This window comes from Coenobita brevimanus, chromosome 79 (genome assembly GCF_032717465.1).
Source record: "Coenobita brevimanus isolate Jiangsu-jjx chromosome 79, ASM3271746v2, whole genome shotgun sequence".
NCBI classification, from domain to species: domain Eukaryota; kingdom Metazoa; phylum Arthropoda; class Malacostraca; order Decapoda; family Coenobitidae; genus Coenobita; species Coenobita brevimanus.
In genome coordinates, this window is record NC_137032.1 from 34,437,572 (window position 1) to 34,456,988 (window position 19,417).

The 19,417-nt window shown below is 44.1% G+C and overlaps 1 protein-coding gene across 1 annotated transcript; it reads right to left on the reverse strand.

The window, feature by feature from the left end:
- Positions 1 to 6,042: 6,042 nt before the first annotated feature.
- On the reverse strand, positions 6,043 to 19,042 carry LOC145409100 (uncharacterized). The gene is made up of 6 exons (XM_080279643.1): positions 18,944 to 19,042; positions 10,468 to 10,686; positions 9,380 to 9,616; positions 8,558 to 8,794; positions 6,878 to 7,005; positions 6,043 to 6,133 (listed from the first exon to the last, which is right to left on the reverse strand). The coding sequence occupies exons 1-6, from the start codon at positions 19,040 to 19,042 to the stop codon at positions 6,043 to 6,045; spliced, it is 1,011 nt and encodes a 336-aa protein (XP_080135769.1).
- Between the last annotated feature and the right edge of the window lie 375 nt (positions 19,043 to 19,417).

Here is a 19,417-nt window from a genome sequence, read left to right on the forward strand (position 1 = left end):
CACCACCACAACCACCAACACACAGCTATACCCTCCCACCCGCCACAAGCGCGCCCTCACCTGCCAAGTTCACTTTTAAGTAGAATGTGATGGACGGCAAATGAGTAAGTTATACACTGCATTGGCTTTTTGAACAGATTGCTGCCGTGCCATAGTGAAGAAATCTGTGTATCCCTGTACGGTGCCGCACCAGTCAAGCTTGGTAACCTGCTGTAGTCAGGTGCAACAGTAATCAACAGCATAAGGCTACTGACGGAGAATAAACAGAACGTGTTTTCCTCGCCAGCGAGAACATAATGTAACATATGTATACTGTACATTGTATGCCAACCTATTGACAAATCACACCAGCTTTGTGGCCTATGGTTCCCAGCATCAATGGAGCCATTGGCCTTGGTCTTAGGTCTGATTCGCTCTAAGGCAAGAGATGCTAACAGTCTTTCGTATCGTGTCGTATCGTTTGTAAAGTCTTCAACGTGCTTATATGCTTCGGCCTTGGTCACCCAGTGGCGGCTTTCCACCCTGCTTGATCTCTGGCAGCCTCCCTGTTAAGTTCCTTTTTCGTGAGGTCAAAGTCCCAGGTCGTTTTTGGTCTGCCTCTCCCAACCCTACCCTCGACGTTCGCGCCTTTCACTTTCTTTGGCTGTAATACTCGGATTACAATTGAATTTTGAATTCTGTCTCGTGACTACAATGATAGAGTTTTCAGTGTGTGTGTGTGTGTGTGTGTGTGTGTGTGTGTGTGTGTGTGTGTGTACACACACACACACACACACACACACACACACACACACACACACACACCAGTGTATGTATATATTTTCAGTTACAGGGTGACCATAAACTCCAGAAGCAAACAGTTCCAGAAGAAAAATATAATGTTGGTAGGCATGTTTACGACCACACCGCGGTTATGGCTATTAACACCAGGTTGACTTAGGAAACCCCCAGTGATGGACACCTAGGTGTGGGTTATACTTCATTGACTCAGGACACAGAGGCAGCACTAATATTGCTTCGTATTGAAGGAATATATCGGCAGTAAAACAGTCGATCATGAATGACAGGATCGAGGTGTTTGATTCAACTATACGCCTCACGCAAGATTTTACACTAGGCTTATACGATGCCGAGGTAATTCAGATAACGCAGGTTCGATTCCAAGTGTAACTGCCCTTCCATAAAACTCCCATGATTTAACCACTGCACAAGATCTCCCTATTACATGAAAGTCGTGGGTATGCAGGAGTCAGTCTACCAGTCACGCTAGAGAGGCAAAGAGACAGATAGATATAGACAGGTAGATAGATAGAACTCAACTCTACCTGTCTGGGGAACACTTGCATCCTCCGCGAAGTGAGGTACCTTGTCGACTGTGAAATTCCTCCCATTTTAGGGTACGCAGAGGAGGAAAACTTATATAAATATGCGTGTCCTATGTGCATGACTCCTGTGTGCATGACTCTGAGGTTTTGGTGCCAGGGGGAGCGGTGGGTAAAATAATAATGATGATGCTGATGATGATAATAATAAGGCAATAGATCCTTCATACCTTCTCTACGGTGATGTACTATTATGTAATAATAATGATAATAGTAATAATTTTAGTCCATCCATTCATTATCCAATCCTACATTGCCCCATGAGGGGCGTAGGAGCCCGGGGCTAGGCAGTTGGTCCCGACATTTAAGATGAGTGACCAGCCTCACTCATCCCTGAGTGGCATTATATGAGCAATCAACCCCAACCATCCCTTGGATATAAACCTTCACCGGCTCAATCCGATTGGATTGCAGTAATTACCCACTAAACCACCAGGCGTCAAAATCTGGTTATATGGTTACCACTCAGCGTAGTAAATGGTTTCCTGGTGTACAGGAAACCATTTTGCTTGTCACTCAGTGTAGAGTCACCCACAGGCAGAAGGAAGAGGAAAGAAGGAAAGACAGAAGAGGGAGTGTAAAATTACCCGTAGACAGAAGGGCAAGGAAAGAATGAAGGAAAGGAAGACAGAAGAGGATGGAAGGAAAGAAGGATGGAGGAGAGGAAAGGGCAGACACCCGACAGCAGCACTACATTGAGTGAGTGGATGGTGAGCGCCCCCACCTAACAATAATAATAATAATAATAATGATAATAACAATAATACCGGTAATAATAATAATACCGTAATAATAATAATGTACTTAGATCCTTCATAGTCTTAGTCATAATTAACTACGGTGATGTTCTATACCGCTAGTCACGAAGAAGTGCAGTGGGGAGGATGTAGCGCCTTCACTATGTTGATGTACCGTATATATATATATATATATTTTTTTTACACTAACCTGGTCTAAAATTAGTCTTCACCTTAAAGCAGCAATACATTAACACCAGAATATGCTAGTCACGAAGAAGTGCATTGGGGAGGATGTAGAGCCGTCGTATTGTCCTTGTCTTCCATTATAATACATGAAAACAAGCAGCACAAGAACGAATATCATGACCAAGTTTAAGTGAAAGAACTATAGATTTTTTGTTGTTCATGTTAGTACCGTAGAGATATTGGACTAGTAATCAAGGAGACTTATTCGTTTATACAGTGATTCATCTCGTCTAAGATCCCAATCCTCTTTCAGCTCAATTAATGGCCAGGTGAAGTCAGATTGAAAAATAAATTTGGCTAGTAATCAAGGAGACTCATTCCCTATAATCAGTGTATCTCAAAGATCCATAACCTTTCAGCTTGGTTAATGGCCAGGTGGAGCCAGATTCAAGGGTAAATTTGACTAGTAACCAAGGAGACTTCTATTTAATCTCGTCAGACAAAAATCCCTACTCTTTCAGCTCAGATAATGGCCAAGTGAGTCAGATTGTATGGTAAATTTGACTAGTAACCAAGGAGACTCCCTGATAACTAAGCCTCATCTTATATCAGGCAGCCATGACTATTAAAGCTGGAGAATGGCCCAGTTCCCTCAGATGAAAACATACCCTCACTAATGTTCTGCTCCAGCCAACACCAGACGGTTTTGTTGAGCTGAGTGAGGCGTGGGAGCTTGAAAAGAGCGGTAATGATTCTGGCCTTTGGTTCCTTCTTTGCATAAAGAAAAAAAAATCAATTCCTGATTGTCTGGACAGCTCAACAATTCTACTTCAGCTGACGCCAGACGGTTTAATTCAGCTGGTTGAGTCCCAGGTGAACGCCTTTGCTGGCGTGGACAACCCTAAGGAATCTGTGCGGTCTCAAGACGCTTTGTTCCACCCGAGAGAAACCTAATTTATCAGGAAACCTAACTGTGTCGACTTTAATAATGAAATATCATTGAGGTGTTATATTCAGGCATTTTCCAGACGAATTTGTTCAGCTGAGGGAAATCCTTGTTTTGACATGGTTAGAAGTGAGCTCCGTGGGGTTTGGCAGTAATCACAAGTACCGGTGCTCATAGTATTCAGGGTGTGACAGGATTTTATTTAGCTGAAAGAAAGCCTGGCCTGGTCGCCAGTGAATTAAAAACGTCCACCTTTACCGTAAACCCCCTCGGTATTAACTTTGAGGTTAGACAAGATGATTTTATGTTTAATTGTTTATTTATTTACTATATTTTTCCTGTGCCAGTTTTATTTGTAGTTGCCTAGGAAGAGTATATATATATATATATATATATATATATATATATATATATATATATATATATATATAAAACACGAGTATACACTATATGTTTCTGGTTTCTATCCATCCCATTTATACCCATCAGTATGAGCTTGATTTGCTGCTGCTGTTGTAAAGTTACGAACTGCAGGCAAGCAACCGCCCTTGCAGGTCCGTCCCATGCAGTGAACTATCGTTCATTTGTGGTGGCGGGGAAGAGTTTGATAGTTTGGTTCCCGGATGGATCCCTCTTTTGCGTCTTCACCCAGTTAATAGGAGCACCGTAGTAGGCTCCACATCACTCTGTAATCTGGTTATGTGGTTACCACCCAGCGTTTTACATGATTTCCTGGTTAACAGGAGACCGTTGGGCTTGTCACTCAGTGACACCTAAAGTGAAAAGAAGAGTAATAAAAAGTGACAGGAATGATTGGAAAGGCTTGAAGAGAAGGAGGACGAACAGAGAAAAACTGATTCAGGTGAAGGAAGAAATTGGCATCAGTACGGTACATCAGGTGAGTGGATGACGGTAGTCACCCCCTGCCATAAGGTGAAGGAAGAAATAGGGATCACCACGTCAAGTGAATAGATGGCGGTAGCCACCATCAACAATAGGATGAAGGAAGAAATAGGCATGAGTTCAAGTGAGTGGATGACGATAACCACCACCTACCATAAATACGTCAGGTGAGTGGATAATGATTGCCACCACCAGACACCCAGATATTGCTGCTGCTGCATGTGTAATAATGACGATGCAAGTATTTGACAGGGACGTATGTCTGAACGATGGCAAATGCAGCCTGTGATGAGAATATCGTGTTAGCTAAGGGGGAATGCTTGGTGAGAGAGAGAGAGAGAGAGAGAGAGAGAGAGAGAGAGTTCACGGGTAAAACGGATAGTGTTAGCAAAGGGCGAATGTTTGGAGCTAGAGAGAGAGAGAGAGAGTAATAATCAAAATAAATCGGTAAAGAAATGATCCACTTACCCTCCAAGGGCTTTTGTAATGCTCTCGTAATTTTCCTTCATCTCCTCCTATCATTTTCTCTCTCTTCCTCTTCCTGTTTTCAACAACTATCCTCACTCCTCTCATCTTTCCCCTCCTCTTTTCCCCGCCTACCTCTTTTTATTTCCCCCTTTCGTCATTCTTCTCCATTTCCTTGCATTTTCTTCTTCCATTTTCGTCTTTCTGCGACTCTTATTTAATATCGTCTATCGGTTTGTTTTCTTCACGTATTCCCCCCCCCCTCTCTCTCTTTTCCTTCATCATCAATTCCTGTGTTATATACCCCATAAGGAGCGCAGGAGCCCGGGGCTACGCAAGTCGGTCCCAACATTTATGATGAGAGTGACCTGCCTCACTCCTCCCTGAGTGGCATTACATGAGCATTCAACCCCAACCACCCCTTGGATATAAACCTACACTGGCTCAATCCGGTTGGAACGCCTTAGTTACCCACTAAACCACCAGGCGCCATAATTTAGTTATATGGTTACCACCCAGCGTAGTAAATGGTTTCCTGGTGTTCCAGGAAACCATTCGCTTGTCACTCAGTGTAGAGTCACCCGTAGACAGAAGGAAGATGAAAGAATGAAGGAGAGAACGATAGAAGAAGGAAGAAAGAGAGGAAACGGCAGTCACCCGAGAGCAGCACTACATCGAGGGAGGATGGTGAGCGCCCCCACCTACCACAAAGCACCCCCCCCACCTACCACAAAGCGCCCCCACCTACCACAAAGCACCCCCACCTACCACAAAGCACCCCCACCTACCACAAAGCACCCCCCTCGACCTACCACAAAGCACCCCCCCCCGACCTACCACAAAGCACCCCCCCCCCCGACCTACCACAAAGCCCCCCCCCACCTACCACAAAGCCCCCCCACCTACAACAAAGCCCCCCCGCCTGCCACAAAGTCCCCCCACCTACCACTAAGCGTCCCCTACCTACCACAAAACGCCCCCCACCTACCACAACGCGCCCCCACCTACCACAAAGGACCTCCACCTCTCAATAAAAAATACTAGAGGTTACATTATATCCTTCACTAACCCCGTCACCACGAGCACCTCTTAAAAAAACTCGATCGGGTACAGCAGGGTAGTCCATATATTGCGCTCTGCTTTCTTGTGTGTTAGTGGGGGAAGCGCAGGTGTTTCGGCAGCTTCGTGAAATACCGTAGGCAGTTAAAAGGTGATCAGTAGCGTAGTGCAGGAGTTTGAGGATTTTTATTGAAGAGAGAGAGAGAGAGTGTGTGTGTGTGTGTGTGTGTGTGTGTGTGTGTGTGTGTGTGTGTGTGTGTGTGTGTGTAGCAGAAGAAATTTCTCAGCAGCGGAGCCAATCTTGATGTTGCGGAGGTCGAGAGAGTCATTTGTAGAGCCAGTCTTGGTGCTGCGGAGAGAGTCAGCAGTAAAGCCAGTCTTTATGTTCTGAAGGTCGGCATCTTTTAGGGCACTTTATTCCAATTTTCTCATCAGCAAATTTCTTCTTGTACCTGAAAATAAAGCAAAAAGTAATGTTACTTTAATTATCTGGGAGGATTTTAGTAAAGTCAGATAATAAAGCAAAATAACTGTACTTTATTGTCTAGTAGGATTTTAGTAAAGTTAGATGTTAAAGCAGGTTAATGTTACTTTAATATATGGGAGGATGTGATGCACCCTACGCCCAGCACTTGTGTTTGGTAAGGCCTTGTTCCCCATACTACACACACACACACACACACACACACACACACACACACACACACACACACACACACACACACACACACACAGATGCTACATCTTGTCCTTGCTTCTCCCGTCGCATGTTAGAAGGTAAAAGAGAATTGTCTGATCTGCTCCTACACTAAACTAACGTGGTCTCGTATTTGTCACCCCTCACGCTTTCACTCACTGCATTAGCTACCTACTTACTATAAGTTCTAACGTACTACTTACTATAGTCCCGGCACGTAACTGTGAGGTTGTTATTATCGTGCCCTGGCAATTTACCAGTCAAAAGTGCGTCTGATTGCTTGTATAATGTGAGACGCATGTGATTCGTGTATAATATGTTCGTGTAGAATATTATTCCTGCATAATATATTCGTGCATAATAATATGAATCGTGTATAATATTATACGAAATCGGACGCATTTTTGCATGGTAGGTTGCCAGGGTACGATAATGACAACCTCAGAGTCGCGCGCGGCGACTATAATCTACTGTAACTTACTGATTTACTCGTACTTACTTGCGAAATCCAACGAATCGTCCGTGTGTTCGTTGTGTTGGCCATGGTTGTGTGTTGTTCTCAAAGGTGCGACACCAGTAGCTGTCATGTGCCATCACCCGACCCACCATACCACCCCACAACACCTCCTGCAACACCACACACACATGGGCCTACACTTGTTAAACCCACATGCGCATCATGATGGGGTTGTGTTTGGTCTAGTTCGTCTGTCTGTGTGCTAGACTGAGGAAAAGAACTGTTCCAGTTGTACCAAGTTTGGCATAGCCTGTATACTGTAGACCGATTTATAACCACCAGAAGATAGATGATTGATTTTTGCCAGAGAATGGTTATAGATAGATAACGGAAAATGGTTATTGTGAGTTGAAGGACTAGATAAATTCAGGTTTGATCCGCACCAGACGAAGTGGATGAGTTGAGGGATGGGAAAGTATTGAGAACAGTCGCTGGGAGGACAGGTTCAAATGGGGTCAAAGGTAGGGTCTTTTAACTCAGGTGTGAATCGATTTACAAAAAATAAATTAATAAATAAATAAATGGTGGAAGGGTTGCAGGTTGAGCGAAGATGAATTTGTTATAGCCTATTTTACACACCAGTTGGTTAGAGGTCAGGGGCACAGGGTAAGGACATCTGGAACACCTTTGATCCGATTGAAGCCAAACTTGGTGGATATGTTTAGGGTAAGGTAAGAATGAGTTCGGTGTGTTAGTAATCAGTCAGAGGTAAAGGGCACAGGGCAAAGTCAATGGTTCGGCATTCAGGTCCTTCCGCACGATTAGGCTAGGTGTTGTGTCTTATCTATCTGTCTAGCTATAGCCCGACACCCTAATCCTGCAAAGGGTGGCCGCAGACAAAACACCTCCAAGTCGCTCTGTCACCCACCATCTGACTGCCCTCCCCCCAACTCACTCCCCCCTCCCTCATAAACCTCTCAGCTCCATCCCTCCACCTCATCCTTGGTCTCCCCCTCCCTCTCCCTCCCTCCCACTTCACTTTCCGACCGCATTAAATTTCAAAGCCTGTTGACGAATCTGACTGTTAACACCCAGCTTGATAAAAATCGTCTGCTCTTATCTGGAGTACAATAATAGAGTTGGTCTGATCACGAAAGGCTTGATGGTACCAGTATACTTCTGTGAATTACTTTATTCAGTTAAAATCGTCCGACCAGTAATAACGTGGTAGGTGGTGGCGACCATCATTCACTCACTTGATGTAGTGCTACCTACTTCCTCCTCCACCTTTATCGTTCTTTTTCTGTGTCTACCCATCCCGCTTCCTATTTCTCCCATCTTTTCCGTCACTTTTTCTTACTCTTCTTTCCTTTTCAGGTGGTTTTACATTGGGTGAGAAGCCAAATGGTTTCATGGCTAATCAGGTGGCTGTACATTGAGTGACAAGCTAAATGGTTTCCTGTAAGCCAGGAAATCATTTACAGCGCTGGGTGGTAACCATATAACCAACACATACGTTACGTGTTCCCTTCACAAGTGGGTTAGCGGAGGGCTAGTGCCCCTCCCCGTTAAACTACATAACTCATAGTCAAACGGCCACCCCTTACGGGATTGTGGCGCCTGGCTGAAGATTGATAGACTTTATTCAGTAAAAATCGTCTGACCAGTAATAAAATCGTGATAAAATTCTAGTGTTGTACCGACTTGAGACAGCTAACCCACCTCGAGAATATCCTGATCGTCTCCGTACTTGTTCCTGTGCACGGCTTTGACGACCATCTGGTTGCGAAGGTCAGAGAGGGCGTGAGGGGGTAGCCAGTCGCCCCCTCCTGCCCCCCACCGCACCCCCCAGAGCCCCCCGAGGATGGGAAACTCGTGCTTGGGGTGGTCCCGCATCACGTGGAACTGCTGCCTTGACTCCAGCCACGCCCTCACCGCAGCTGCTTCTCGTTCTATAATCTGCCGATGATCTTAAAACATTATAATCTTTTACCTTAACGTGGACCAGATTTTTTTTCCACTTGCAAGATATTTCATGTACCTCAGTGACAGAATAAGACAATACTATGGCTCTACATCCTTTCCATTCCACTTCTTCCTGTCTAGCATCGTTTTATTGTTAATCGCTTGATATAACTCAGTATTCAAGATGGACAGATGGCAATTTTAGGCCAGGTTAGTGTGAGAAGGGTATAGGCACATGCTTGTCTATAGCGGTTGGTCGAATCATCACCCACAAACTAGAGAGACCCCTGGGAGTTTACATGCACTCTGTTCACCATACTCTTTCAGCGTTTATAGCTGCGAAATTTCACTCTGGTTTGATGTGTGGTTTGGCGGGAATTACTGCAAAGGAAATTTTGACACTAGAAGGGTGATGGCCCCTGCCCAGTACTCACTAACACTCAGTACCTAGTGCAGTATGTGGAATATAGTGATGGTGGTAGTGATGATAATGGTGACGGTGATGTCTGTGGTGATGATGATGGCTATGTGTGATAGTGATGATGTTTTATGATCTGCATCCAGTGAGAGCGATGTTACCTTAGAGTCAGTGTCGCGGAATATGATGGCAGATACTTGAGGGTCGCCAAGCGGTGCGATGCGCCACATCATGGGATTGACAAGGGACAGGTTGGCGAGAGGGCCTGTGAGTGCCGTGACGTCACACAGGTAAAGGTGAGGGTGTCGCAGCAGCAGAGGACACAACACACTGACACGACCCGGCACTTGTGGATCAGTGTATAGCCACACACTCCACCCGGGGTATGATAACCGCACCTGTGGTGTGGTATGATACTGGTGGGGTATACCAGTGGCTACACCCACACCAGCATCAGATGGATCAGTGCATAACCATAGACTCCACCCGGCGTACTAGCTATACAAGTACCTGTGGTGGATATAGTTATACCAGTAGTATAGCCACTCTTGCCACTGGCAGTGGCCATACCCACACTAACACCAGATGGAGCATTTACATACCTACACAGTTCAGACGGAGTATGACACCATCACACATACCGTTACACATTACACATGCACATCCTACAACCCTGCCACATAGGCGATGAGGAAGGCAGTTCATACAACCGTTCCGGCTGCATCATCTGAAGTAACTATAGAGCTGCTTGTATAGCTGTCAAAAGGAGAAGTTTTAAAGCTGCTGCTGCTGCTGCTATACCAGAATGGCAGATTGTACAGCTGTTGCAACACCGAGTATTTTATGCACAGCTGCTGCTGCTGTTACACCTTCGACTTCGTCCAGCTGATGATACACCAAGGGGCATTTTGTATAACACGTGCTGTTAGGCCTGCTGTACTCTGTATCGTAAAGCCAGCATAGAAAATCCTGTCGCTTCTTCTGTTTTTTCTCTTTGGACTTTGAAAATCAGTGTGGTAAACCCGCAGCAGCCGATACAGATGTAACTGACTTGGAGCTAAATAAAGCCATCAGGTCAGTTGCTGGGGATTCACAAAACAGATTTTCAAAGTCCTTGGATAGCAAAGCATGAGAGGCAACAGGATTCTTGATGGCGACTGTACGCCAGGGGGAGTTTATAGTTGTATTTTTGCAGGGGCTGTGATTCAGAAATAAACATTGATTCTCTGGAAGCACAACTATATATTACCTGAGTGAGTATGTCGTGGAGGCCCAGCCAGTACTCAGGGTTGTCGCCGTAGAGAGTGAGGGACACCACCCGCTGCCCGCCCCCCGCCGCCCATGCTCGCCGCCCACACGTGCTGCCCACGCTACCCGGCGGTGGGTGGGTGAGGGTGGGATGACAGGCTGCAGCACCGCCCTCACACCCACAGGCACCACCGCCACGCTCCCACCACGGCACCTCCTCCTACCACCCAGCACCACGCCAGAGTTAATTTCTTCTACTAGCAAATCAGTCTGTACGAGTAAACAGCCACTGTGAACTCTACGAATTCTCCCGATTGGCCATGCTTATGTAGGGTACTAATATTTCCTCATTAGTGAATATTATTTATGATTAAAGACGTCAACGTAAAGATTTATTAATAGTACAAGCCACGAATTAGTGAACGATTCTCTCTCTCTCTCTCTCTTTAACTTGGACTAAAATTGCTATCTCTTATAGAATCGCTGGGCTATAGTGAGAAATTAACACTGATATTGCTAGTCACGAAGAAGTGCTATGGAGAAAAGATGTATTATTATTTTTTCTCACTAAGCTGCAAGAGGAGGACAATATTCGCCAAGTTAAAGTGAATCGACTTTAGGTTCTTCTTGTCCGAAATCTGTGTCTTTCATCGGGAGTTACATATGAAGAAATCTGGCTTATCTGGGCTGATCTGAGGTGCCTGGTGGTCAAGTGGAATTAGACGCTTGCATGTAGTGAGTGAGAGTTGACGGGCTGCATTGTAGGCTTCCGTAGCGTATTTTTCTTAGCAATTTATTATCCACATTGCACCTCATCATTCCCTTGCGTGTTACTCGTATTATTGTCGTTTTCTTGTCGACATAGCTTGTCTTAGTAACTTCTGTCTGTCTACCTGTTGCCAAACGCCTCAATCCCGTAAGGGGTGGCCGCAAACAAATCGCCTCTTTGTCGCACTGTCCCCCGCCATTTCACAGCCCTCCCCCCCAGCTCACCCCCCCAGCTCACCCCCCTCTCTCCTACCCCTCTCCACTCCATCCTTCCATCTCATCCTTGGCCTCGGTAACTTACAAGAAGATATGGAGGTGTAATGTGTGAAATAAATCGCTAAGGAAGAACTGTTACGAAGCTACTTGTAATACTCAGAATGCTACACAGGGAAAATGACTGGTCACCACTCTTTTATGTATGTGGATTAAAGTAACCTGGCCCGTATTCTCGTTGGAACTCCCTAACACCTTTTCCTAAGCGGTTTATTTTGCTTATTACACCTGATTGTCCTCTTTTCTGTTATATACTGTAAAGCCTTCAAACATACCCATACGAAACATGCATAAAAAAAAACGTACACTAGGATATTAACCAGATATACCCAAAAATAAATCGCTAAGGAAGAGGTGTTAGGGAGCTTAAAATCTTTCCCTGTCTTTGGTTAGAATTTTTACAAGTTTTATGTTCGAGTATGTCACGCCTAGATAGATAGATAGATTGGATGGATTGATAGCTAGGTAGATAGATTGGATGGATTTATAGGTAGATAGATAGATCGATTGGATGGATTGATAGGTAGGTAGGTGGATAGATTGGATGGATTGATCGATAGGTAGGTAGAAATATAGATAGATAGATGTGCTAGATAGATTGATAGATGAATAAATAGATAGATAGCATACCTGGGGTGGTGAGCCGGCTTTATGGTGACGAGAGATGGTGGTGGTGGTGACACTGGAAGGGACTGAATGTAGTGATCCGTGGGTGGTGGTGATGGTTGTAGTGGTGATGTGGGGAGGTGAAGAGATCTGGTAGTTGTGGTTGCTGTGGTAGTAGTGGTTGTAGTTGTGGTTCTTGGTGGTTGCGGTGGTGATGATGCTGAGAGGTGAAGAGTGCTGGTAGTTGTGGTTGTAGTTGTGGTTCTTGGTGGTTGCGGTGGTGATGATGCTGAGAGGCGAAGAGAGCTGGTAGTTGTGGTTGTAGTTGCTGTAGCGAAATATCACCAGCGCAATCAAGGTGAGGCCTGCACACCCACGCACCTGCCACAATCGCGACCTTACCTGGTGAGAGAGAGAGAGAGAGAGAGAGAGAGAGAGAAATATTACCACCTACTCATCATATGGTCAATTCTAAATAGGGCAACAACATAATTATCATCATTATACTTAAGCATTATAGCATACCAGTACGTGATATTGTTTCTAACCGATTTAGTCTACGGAGTAAGTCAGTAATGAGAGCAATTTTTTTTAGGGTAGTTTGAAAGAAAGTTGTTACGTTCCGGGAAGAATTTAACTTGTGAATAAGGCAATAGTAAGTGTAGGAAAGCGTATAGTTCCTTCAGAATATCCTAAGACACTTGTAGTATATGGTTTTCTTTCCAACTACACCTTCCTACACCTTACTACACCCTTTCTGGACGGCAGGTCACAGCGCCACACCTGCCACCAACGCAGTGTAGGCAACGGAACGGGTGTTGTTGGAAGAAGGGTTCGTTAAAAAGGTGTAGCAGAGAATATTTGTGGGAAGATGGACTTACTGTAAAAGTGTGGGAGAATATTATGTAGGTGGGAAGAAAGACTCATGAAAAAGGTATTGGGGAGAATATTTGTGGGAAGGACTGTAGGTGTAGAGGAGAATATTTGTTTCAAGAAGGACTGTAGGCGTAGGAGAGAATATTTGTTTCAAGAAGGACTGTAGGCGTAGGAGAGAATATTTGTTGCAAGAAAGACTGTAGGTGTAGAAGAGAATATTTGTTGCAAGAAGGACTGTAGGTGTAGAAGAGAATATATGTTGCAAGAAAGACTGTAGGTGTAGAAGAGAATATATGTTGCAAGAAGGACTGTAGGTGTAGAAGAGAATATATGTTGCAAGAAGGACTGTTGGTGTAGAAGAGAATATATGTTGCAAGAAGGACTGTAGGTGTAGGAGAGAATATTTGCTGCAAGAAGGACTGTTGGTGTAGAAGAGAATATTTATTGAAAGAGGGACTTGTGATATTGGTATAGAAATGAGCCTGGGTATCTGGCAATACTGTATGGAGAAAAGTTAACGTACGCGGTGTATTGTAATGGCCTGTGTTTATGTTTAACGTTCGGAGTCATGCTTGGAACACAATATTCTCTATGTAATGTATGTAATAATCACCTGATGCGCAGAATAAGTAAACTAATGGTATGAAATGCTGTATGAAAATAAACTACTCTCTCGGTGCTGATTCCCTTTGGTCTTCCCCTTACCTTTCCCTCTGTCTTCCTCCCCTCCTTCCACTATCCCCTCCTCTCCCTGCCGCTGACCTTCCCTCAGCCATTTAGCCATCCCCCTTCCTCAACCCCTATCGTCTGCCCTTCCCTTCTTTTTTTCTGTCTTCCCGATCGTTCATCTCCCTCGCTTTCGCTTCATTATTCAACGGCGCCAACATCCCTGTTTACACGATACTCCTTTAGTATTGACGACCCACGTTAATATATATATATATATATATATATATATATATATATATATATATATAGAGAGAGAGAGAGAGAGAGAGAGAGAGAGAGAGAGAGAGAGAGAGAGAGAGAGAGAGCGAGCGGTGTATATGTATATATTTTCAATTACAGGGTGACCATAAACTCCAGAAGCAAACAATTCCAGAAGAGAAATATAATGTTGGTAGGTATGTTTACGTCCACACCGCGGTTATAGGTATTAAAACCACGTTGACTTAGGAAACACCCACTGATGGACACCTCGGTAAGGGTTATCAGCTCCAGGACACAGAGGCAGCACTAGTATTCCTTAGTATTGGTGGAATATATCGGGAGTAATTAACGATTGGTAATGACTGAGGGAAGAGAGGTGTTTGAGTCAACTGTACGCTTCACGCAGGATAAGATAGATAGATACATAGGCATATATAGACACCAATAGCTAGCTAGACGCAAAAGCAGATAGATAGATGGATGGAAGGATAAATAAATAGATGGATGGAAGGATATATAGCTAGATAGATGGATGGATTAATAAACAGGTAGATACATAATATAGACATAGATAAACTCCGATACCTTGAGACATAGAGACACAGGCAGATAGATAGGTAGATAGATACCAGGGTCGTGGAGTCGGAGTGAGAGTCGTCTGTTTTGGGTTGGAGTGGGAGTCGTCTGGTTTGGGTTGGAGTGGGAGTCGTCTGTTTTGGGTTGGAGTGGGAGTTGTCTGTTTTGGGTTGGAGTGGGAGTCGTCTGTTTTGGGTTGGAGTGGGAGTCGTCTGTTTTAGGTTGGAGTGGGAGTCGTCTGTTTTGAGTTGGAGTGGGAGTGGTAACATTCCCACCTCTCCGACTCGTAGCTTTTTGGTTTTGAAATGGTCAGTCATATCTTTTTAATACTTTATTCATTTTATTTTACAACCATATATAACGGTTTGTTTGTTATTTTGGAAGCACTATAAGTAGAGAATTGAAAATAAAGACTTAAGAATTGCGTCTCTCAGTTCATGAATATTATTAATTTACCTGCATCATAAGTGGGAGTGGTATTTGTAAAATTTCTGAAGTCGGAGTTGGGAAATATTATCACCAACTCCACATCGCTAATAGATAGAGCTAGGTAGATGGATAGAACTCTACCTGTCTGGGGAACACCTGCATCCTCTTCTCAGTACGGTGCCTTGTGGACTGCATATTTCCTCCCGTATTAGTGAACGTACAGGAGGAAAAGTGTGTATAAATATGTGTACCCTTTCTTCATGATTCTGAGCTTTTGGTGCCAGAGGGCTTTTTCTCCCCCCCCCCCCCCTTTTTTTTTTTTCCCTCGTACTTTCACTTTTTTTTTTTTTTTTTTTCCGACACGTCTGCCCTTCACAATTAACAGATTTCGACCAAACTTGGATACTAACCAGCCTGTGACCTATCCGCTAGGTTTTACACTTCCGCTGTAACTACCACTCTTTCGTTCTAACTACCACGCTTTCGTTCTAACTACCACTGTCTTTCGTTTAACTGCCACGCTTTCGTTTTAACTACCACGCTTTCGTTCTAACTACCACTCTTTCGTTCTGACTACCACTCTTTCGTTTTAACTACCACTCTTTCGTTTTAACTACCACTCTTTCGTTCTAACTACCACTCTTTCGTTCTAACTCCCACTCTTTCTTTCTAACTACCACGCTTTCGTTCTAACTACCACTCTCGTTCTAACTACCTCTGTCTTTCGTTCTAACTACCACTCTTTCGTTCTAACTACCACTTTCGTTCAGACTACCACTCAGACTACCACTCTTTCATTCTAACTACCACTCTTTCGTTCTAACTACCACTTTCGTTCTGACTACCACTCTTTCGTTCTAACTACCACGCTTTCGTTCTAACTCCCACGCTTTCGTTCCAACTCCCACTCTTTCGTTCTAACTACCACTCTTTCGTTCTAACTACCACTTTCCTTCTAACTACCACCCTCTTTCGTTCTAACTACCACTCCCTTCCCCTGCATTTATTGGTTTCCTGAGGATTTATCGACCTCGTGTTGGGGGACAGACTAATTTCCTGATTGATACACCACACTGATCACCTGAGAGAGAGAGAGAGAGAGAGAGAGAGAGAGAGAGAGAGAGAGAGAGAGAGAGAGATTTAAGTGAGTCATAGGAGCCTAAGTGTGTGTGTGTGTGTGTGTGTGTGTGTGTGTGTGTGTGTGTGTGTGTGTGTGATTTAAGGGAGTCACTGGAGCTTACCTCATCCTAGGAGCTGAGAGTGAGTCGTAGGAGCCTGAATGTGAGTCCTAGGAGCTGAGAGTGAGTCGTAGGAGCCTGAGAGTGAGTCGTAGGAGCCTGAGAGTGAGTCCTAGGAGCTGAGAGTGAGTCCTAGGAGCCTGAGAGTGAGTCCTAGGAGCCTGAGAGTGAGTCCTAGGAGCCTGAGAGTGAGTCCTAGGAGCCTGAGAGTGAGTCCTAGGAGCCTGAGAGTGAGTCCTAGGAGCTGAGAGTGAGTCCTGTTGGTAACACTGAAAATAGGAGGCTTGGTGTGTTAGTGCTTTTATTTATATATATATATATACAGTATATATATATATATATATATATATATATATAATGATGAAACTAGGCCTCACAGTTAAAGAAGCTCCCTAACACCATTTCCTAAGCAATTTATTTTGCATACATGCAGTCCTTCACCATGTTACATAAATCATTGTGATATCGCCATATTCTGCATAGATGACGTGCAAAAGGATATTAACTACCAGTAACCCAATATAAATCACCAAGGGAGAGGTGTTACGGGCTCCACAGTGCTAGCGGGTAAGTCGTGGTTGCAGTAAGTAATATAAGCCTTAGTTTTGAGGGAGGGATGAGTCTCCTTGGTAGCTAGTCATAGGGTAAACTCGCTATTGTATCATTGTATGGTTATTGTTATTATTATCTCCGCCAACTAAGTGGTATTCACCTGTGTTTGTCTGCATGTCCGTCCAGACGTTATCTCCAAACTTTCTCTATGAATTTCAGTGAAATTTTGTGGAAGAGTGGGCCATGGACCAATATAGAATTTTGGGACGGATCCGGACGCAGATCCGGATCCTTTTTAGTAGCATTGGCGGAGGTATGCGCTCTCTGAGTGCTTTCTTAGCATCCTTTTTTTTTTTTTTTTTTTTTCCCACCAACTGACAAATCAAAAAAGGTGACCTGCACATTGAGACAGTCTGTAGATTCGTTTTTTATAGTGTTTTTATCGGACAGAACTGAGCCATTTTCCTGGCTCGAAGCCTGCCGGTAGTAACTCATCTATCTGTGTGTATATATCTGTATGTGTTTATCTATCTCCATCCATCTGTCAATCTATATCCATCCATCTATCCATTCATTCATCAATCAGTAGCCAGACGCATTAATTTTGTAAGAGGCGGCCACAGACAGTGAGGATGACGATTTTGTTCAGCATAGAGGGGGATTTTGTTCAGCATAGAGGGGGATTTTGTTCAGCATAGAGAGGGATTTTGTTCAGCATAGAGGGGGATTTTGTTCAGCATAGAGGGGGATTTTGTTCAGCATAGAGGGGGATTTTGTCCAGCATAGAGGGGGATTTTGTTCAGCATAGAGGGGGATTTTGTTCAGCATAGAGAGGGATTTTGTCCAGCAGAGAGAGGGATTTTGTCCAGCAGAGAGAGGGATTTTGTTCAGCATAGAGAGGGATTTTGTTCAGCAGAGAGGGATTTTGTTCAGCATAGGGGGGATTTTGTTCAGCATAGGAGGGATTTTGTTCAGCATAGAGAGGGATTTTGTTCAGCATAGGGGGGATTTTGTTCAGCAGAGAGGGATTTTGTTCAGCATAGAGAGGGATTTACACATTACACCTTTAAAAATTCGAGGTAGTCCTGCCTGTGTTCGATAATGTCGCCTCTTCCTCAGCAGTCATGTGCTTAAAGAGAGAGAGAGAGAGAGAGAGAGAGAGAGAGGCGTGGAAATGGGGGAGTAGTGAAGCTGCCTGCCGCTAGAGGCCACCACCGTTAACAGCTTGTCCGCCTCCGAGTACGTATTATATTTACCGTGAGTTTTCTCTGTTGATGTGAGAACCTGTGTAGCAAAATACCATTATACACTATTGAAGTATTGAAAAAGCTTTCTGACAAATAAATAACAGGGGAGAATACATTGCCCTCGTTGTTTTATTCCCCGGAAACGAAGCCTAAATTTTGAAAACCTGGCACTTATGTATATATATATATATATATATATATATATATATATATATATATATATATATATATATATATATATGTATATATATATATATATTCGTTGTTTTTAGTGAAGCTACTACAAAGCTGAGTTAATTCTTGCCTCCTGAAATGTTCGATGTTTACTGTAGTTTTAGCCAAGCACTTGTTTTGTTTGTGTTAGTCTCTTGGCAGAAATTTATTGATGATGTATTAAATTACTCTGCATTAGCCATCCCGAGCTGAGACAGTCGTAATTTTGATTTGACATCCGAGTGTGGTGGGAAAGTCTCTGAGCTCGGATGGCTGATGTAGAATGATTTAATACGTCATCATTGATTTGAAATATTTATTGTTGTTAAAGGTATATAGAGTGCTGATACAATTAATTTCCCGCCAAAAGGGAGACTGACACAAACAAAACAAGTGCTTGGTTAAAACTACAATTCATATCGAACATTTCAGGAGGCAAGAATTAACTCAGTAGCAGCATCGTGGTGGACAGACAAGGAAAGTAAGCTCCCCTCAAAAATGTCGGGGTTACCAGCACCAAGTCAGAAGGAAGGAGGGGGACAGGGGAAGAAACAGTTGGTGAGGAAGTAAATTTTAGTTGAGGGAGTAGGCGTCGTGGCTTAACCCAACATGCGTGGGCAGTTTATTGGGGCAGTTGCACTGGGCAGGGGACAACACAAACACACAAGAATGGTGAACACACAAGGAAAGTAAGCTCCCAAACATTCCCCCGGTATACGACACGCAACCGGCTGTTTTACATCCGCGACGAACAAGATGCAGAGGGTACGAACAGGCTAGGGCAAAGGAGACCGCGTCTGAAGGTCTCTGGGTCGACCCGGGAATCAAACCCGGGAACTGTCGCTTGCGAGGCGAGTGTGCGAACCATCGTCCACCACAGCAGCTGTATTAAAAACGACGGAAAATATATAAGTGGCCCGTTTTCGGAATTGGGGCTTCGTTTTCTGGGACATAAAACGAGAGCAATGTATTCTCCTTCGTTATATCATTGTTACGAAGTTTTTTCAGGAGTTCAGTAGTGTATGTTGGTATTTTGCCACACAGGTTCTCACATCAACAGAGAAAAATCACGGTAATTGAACACATACTCGGGACAGAAAAGCTGTTAGTAAGAGACATCTGGTGGCAGACGTTTTCCTGAAGTCCCCCATTAGAGTGAGATAAAGGAAAATGAGAACAAAAGAGAGAAAGGGGGGGAGGAGAGCAAGAGAAAGGGGGAGAGAGAGCGGGGGAGGAGGGGAAG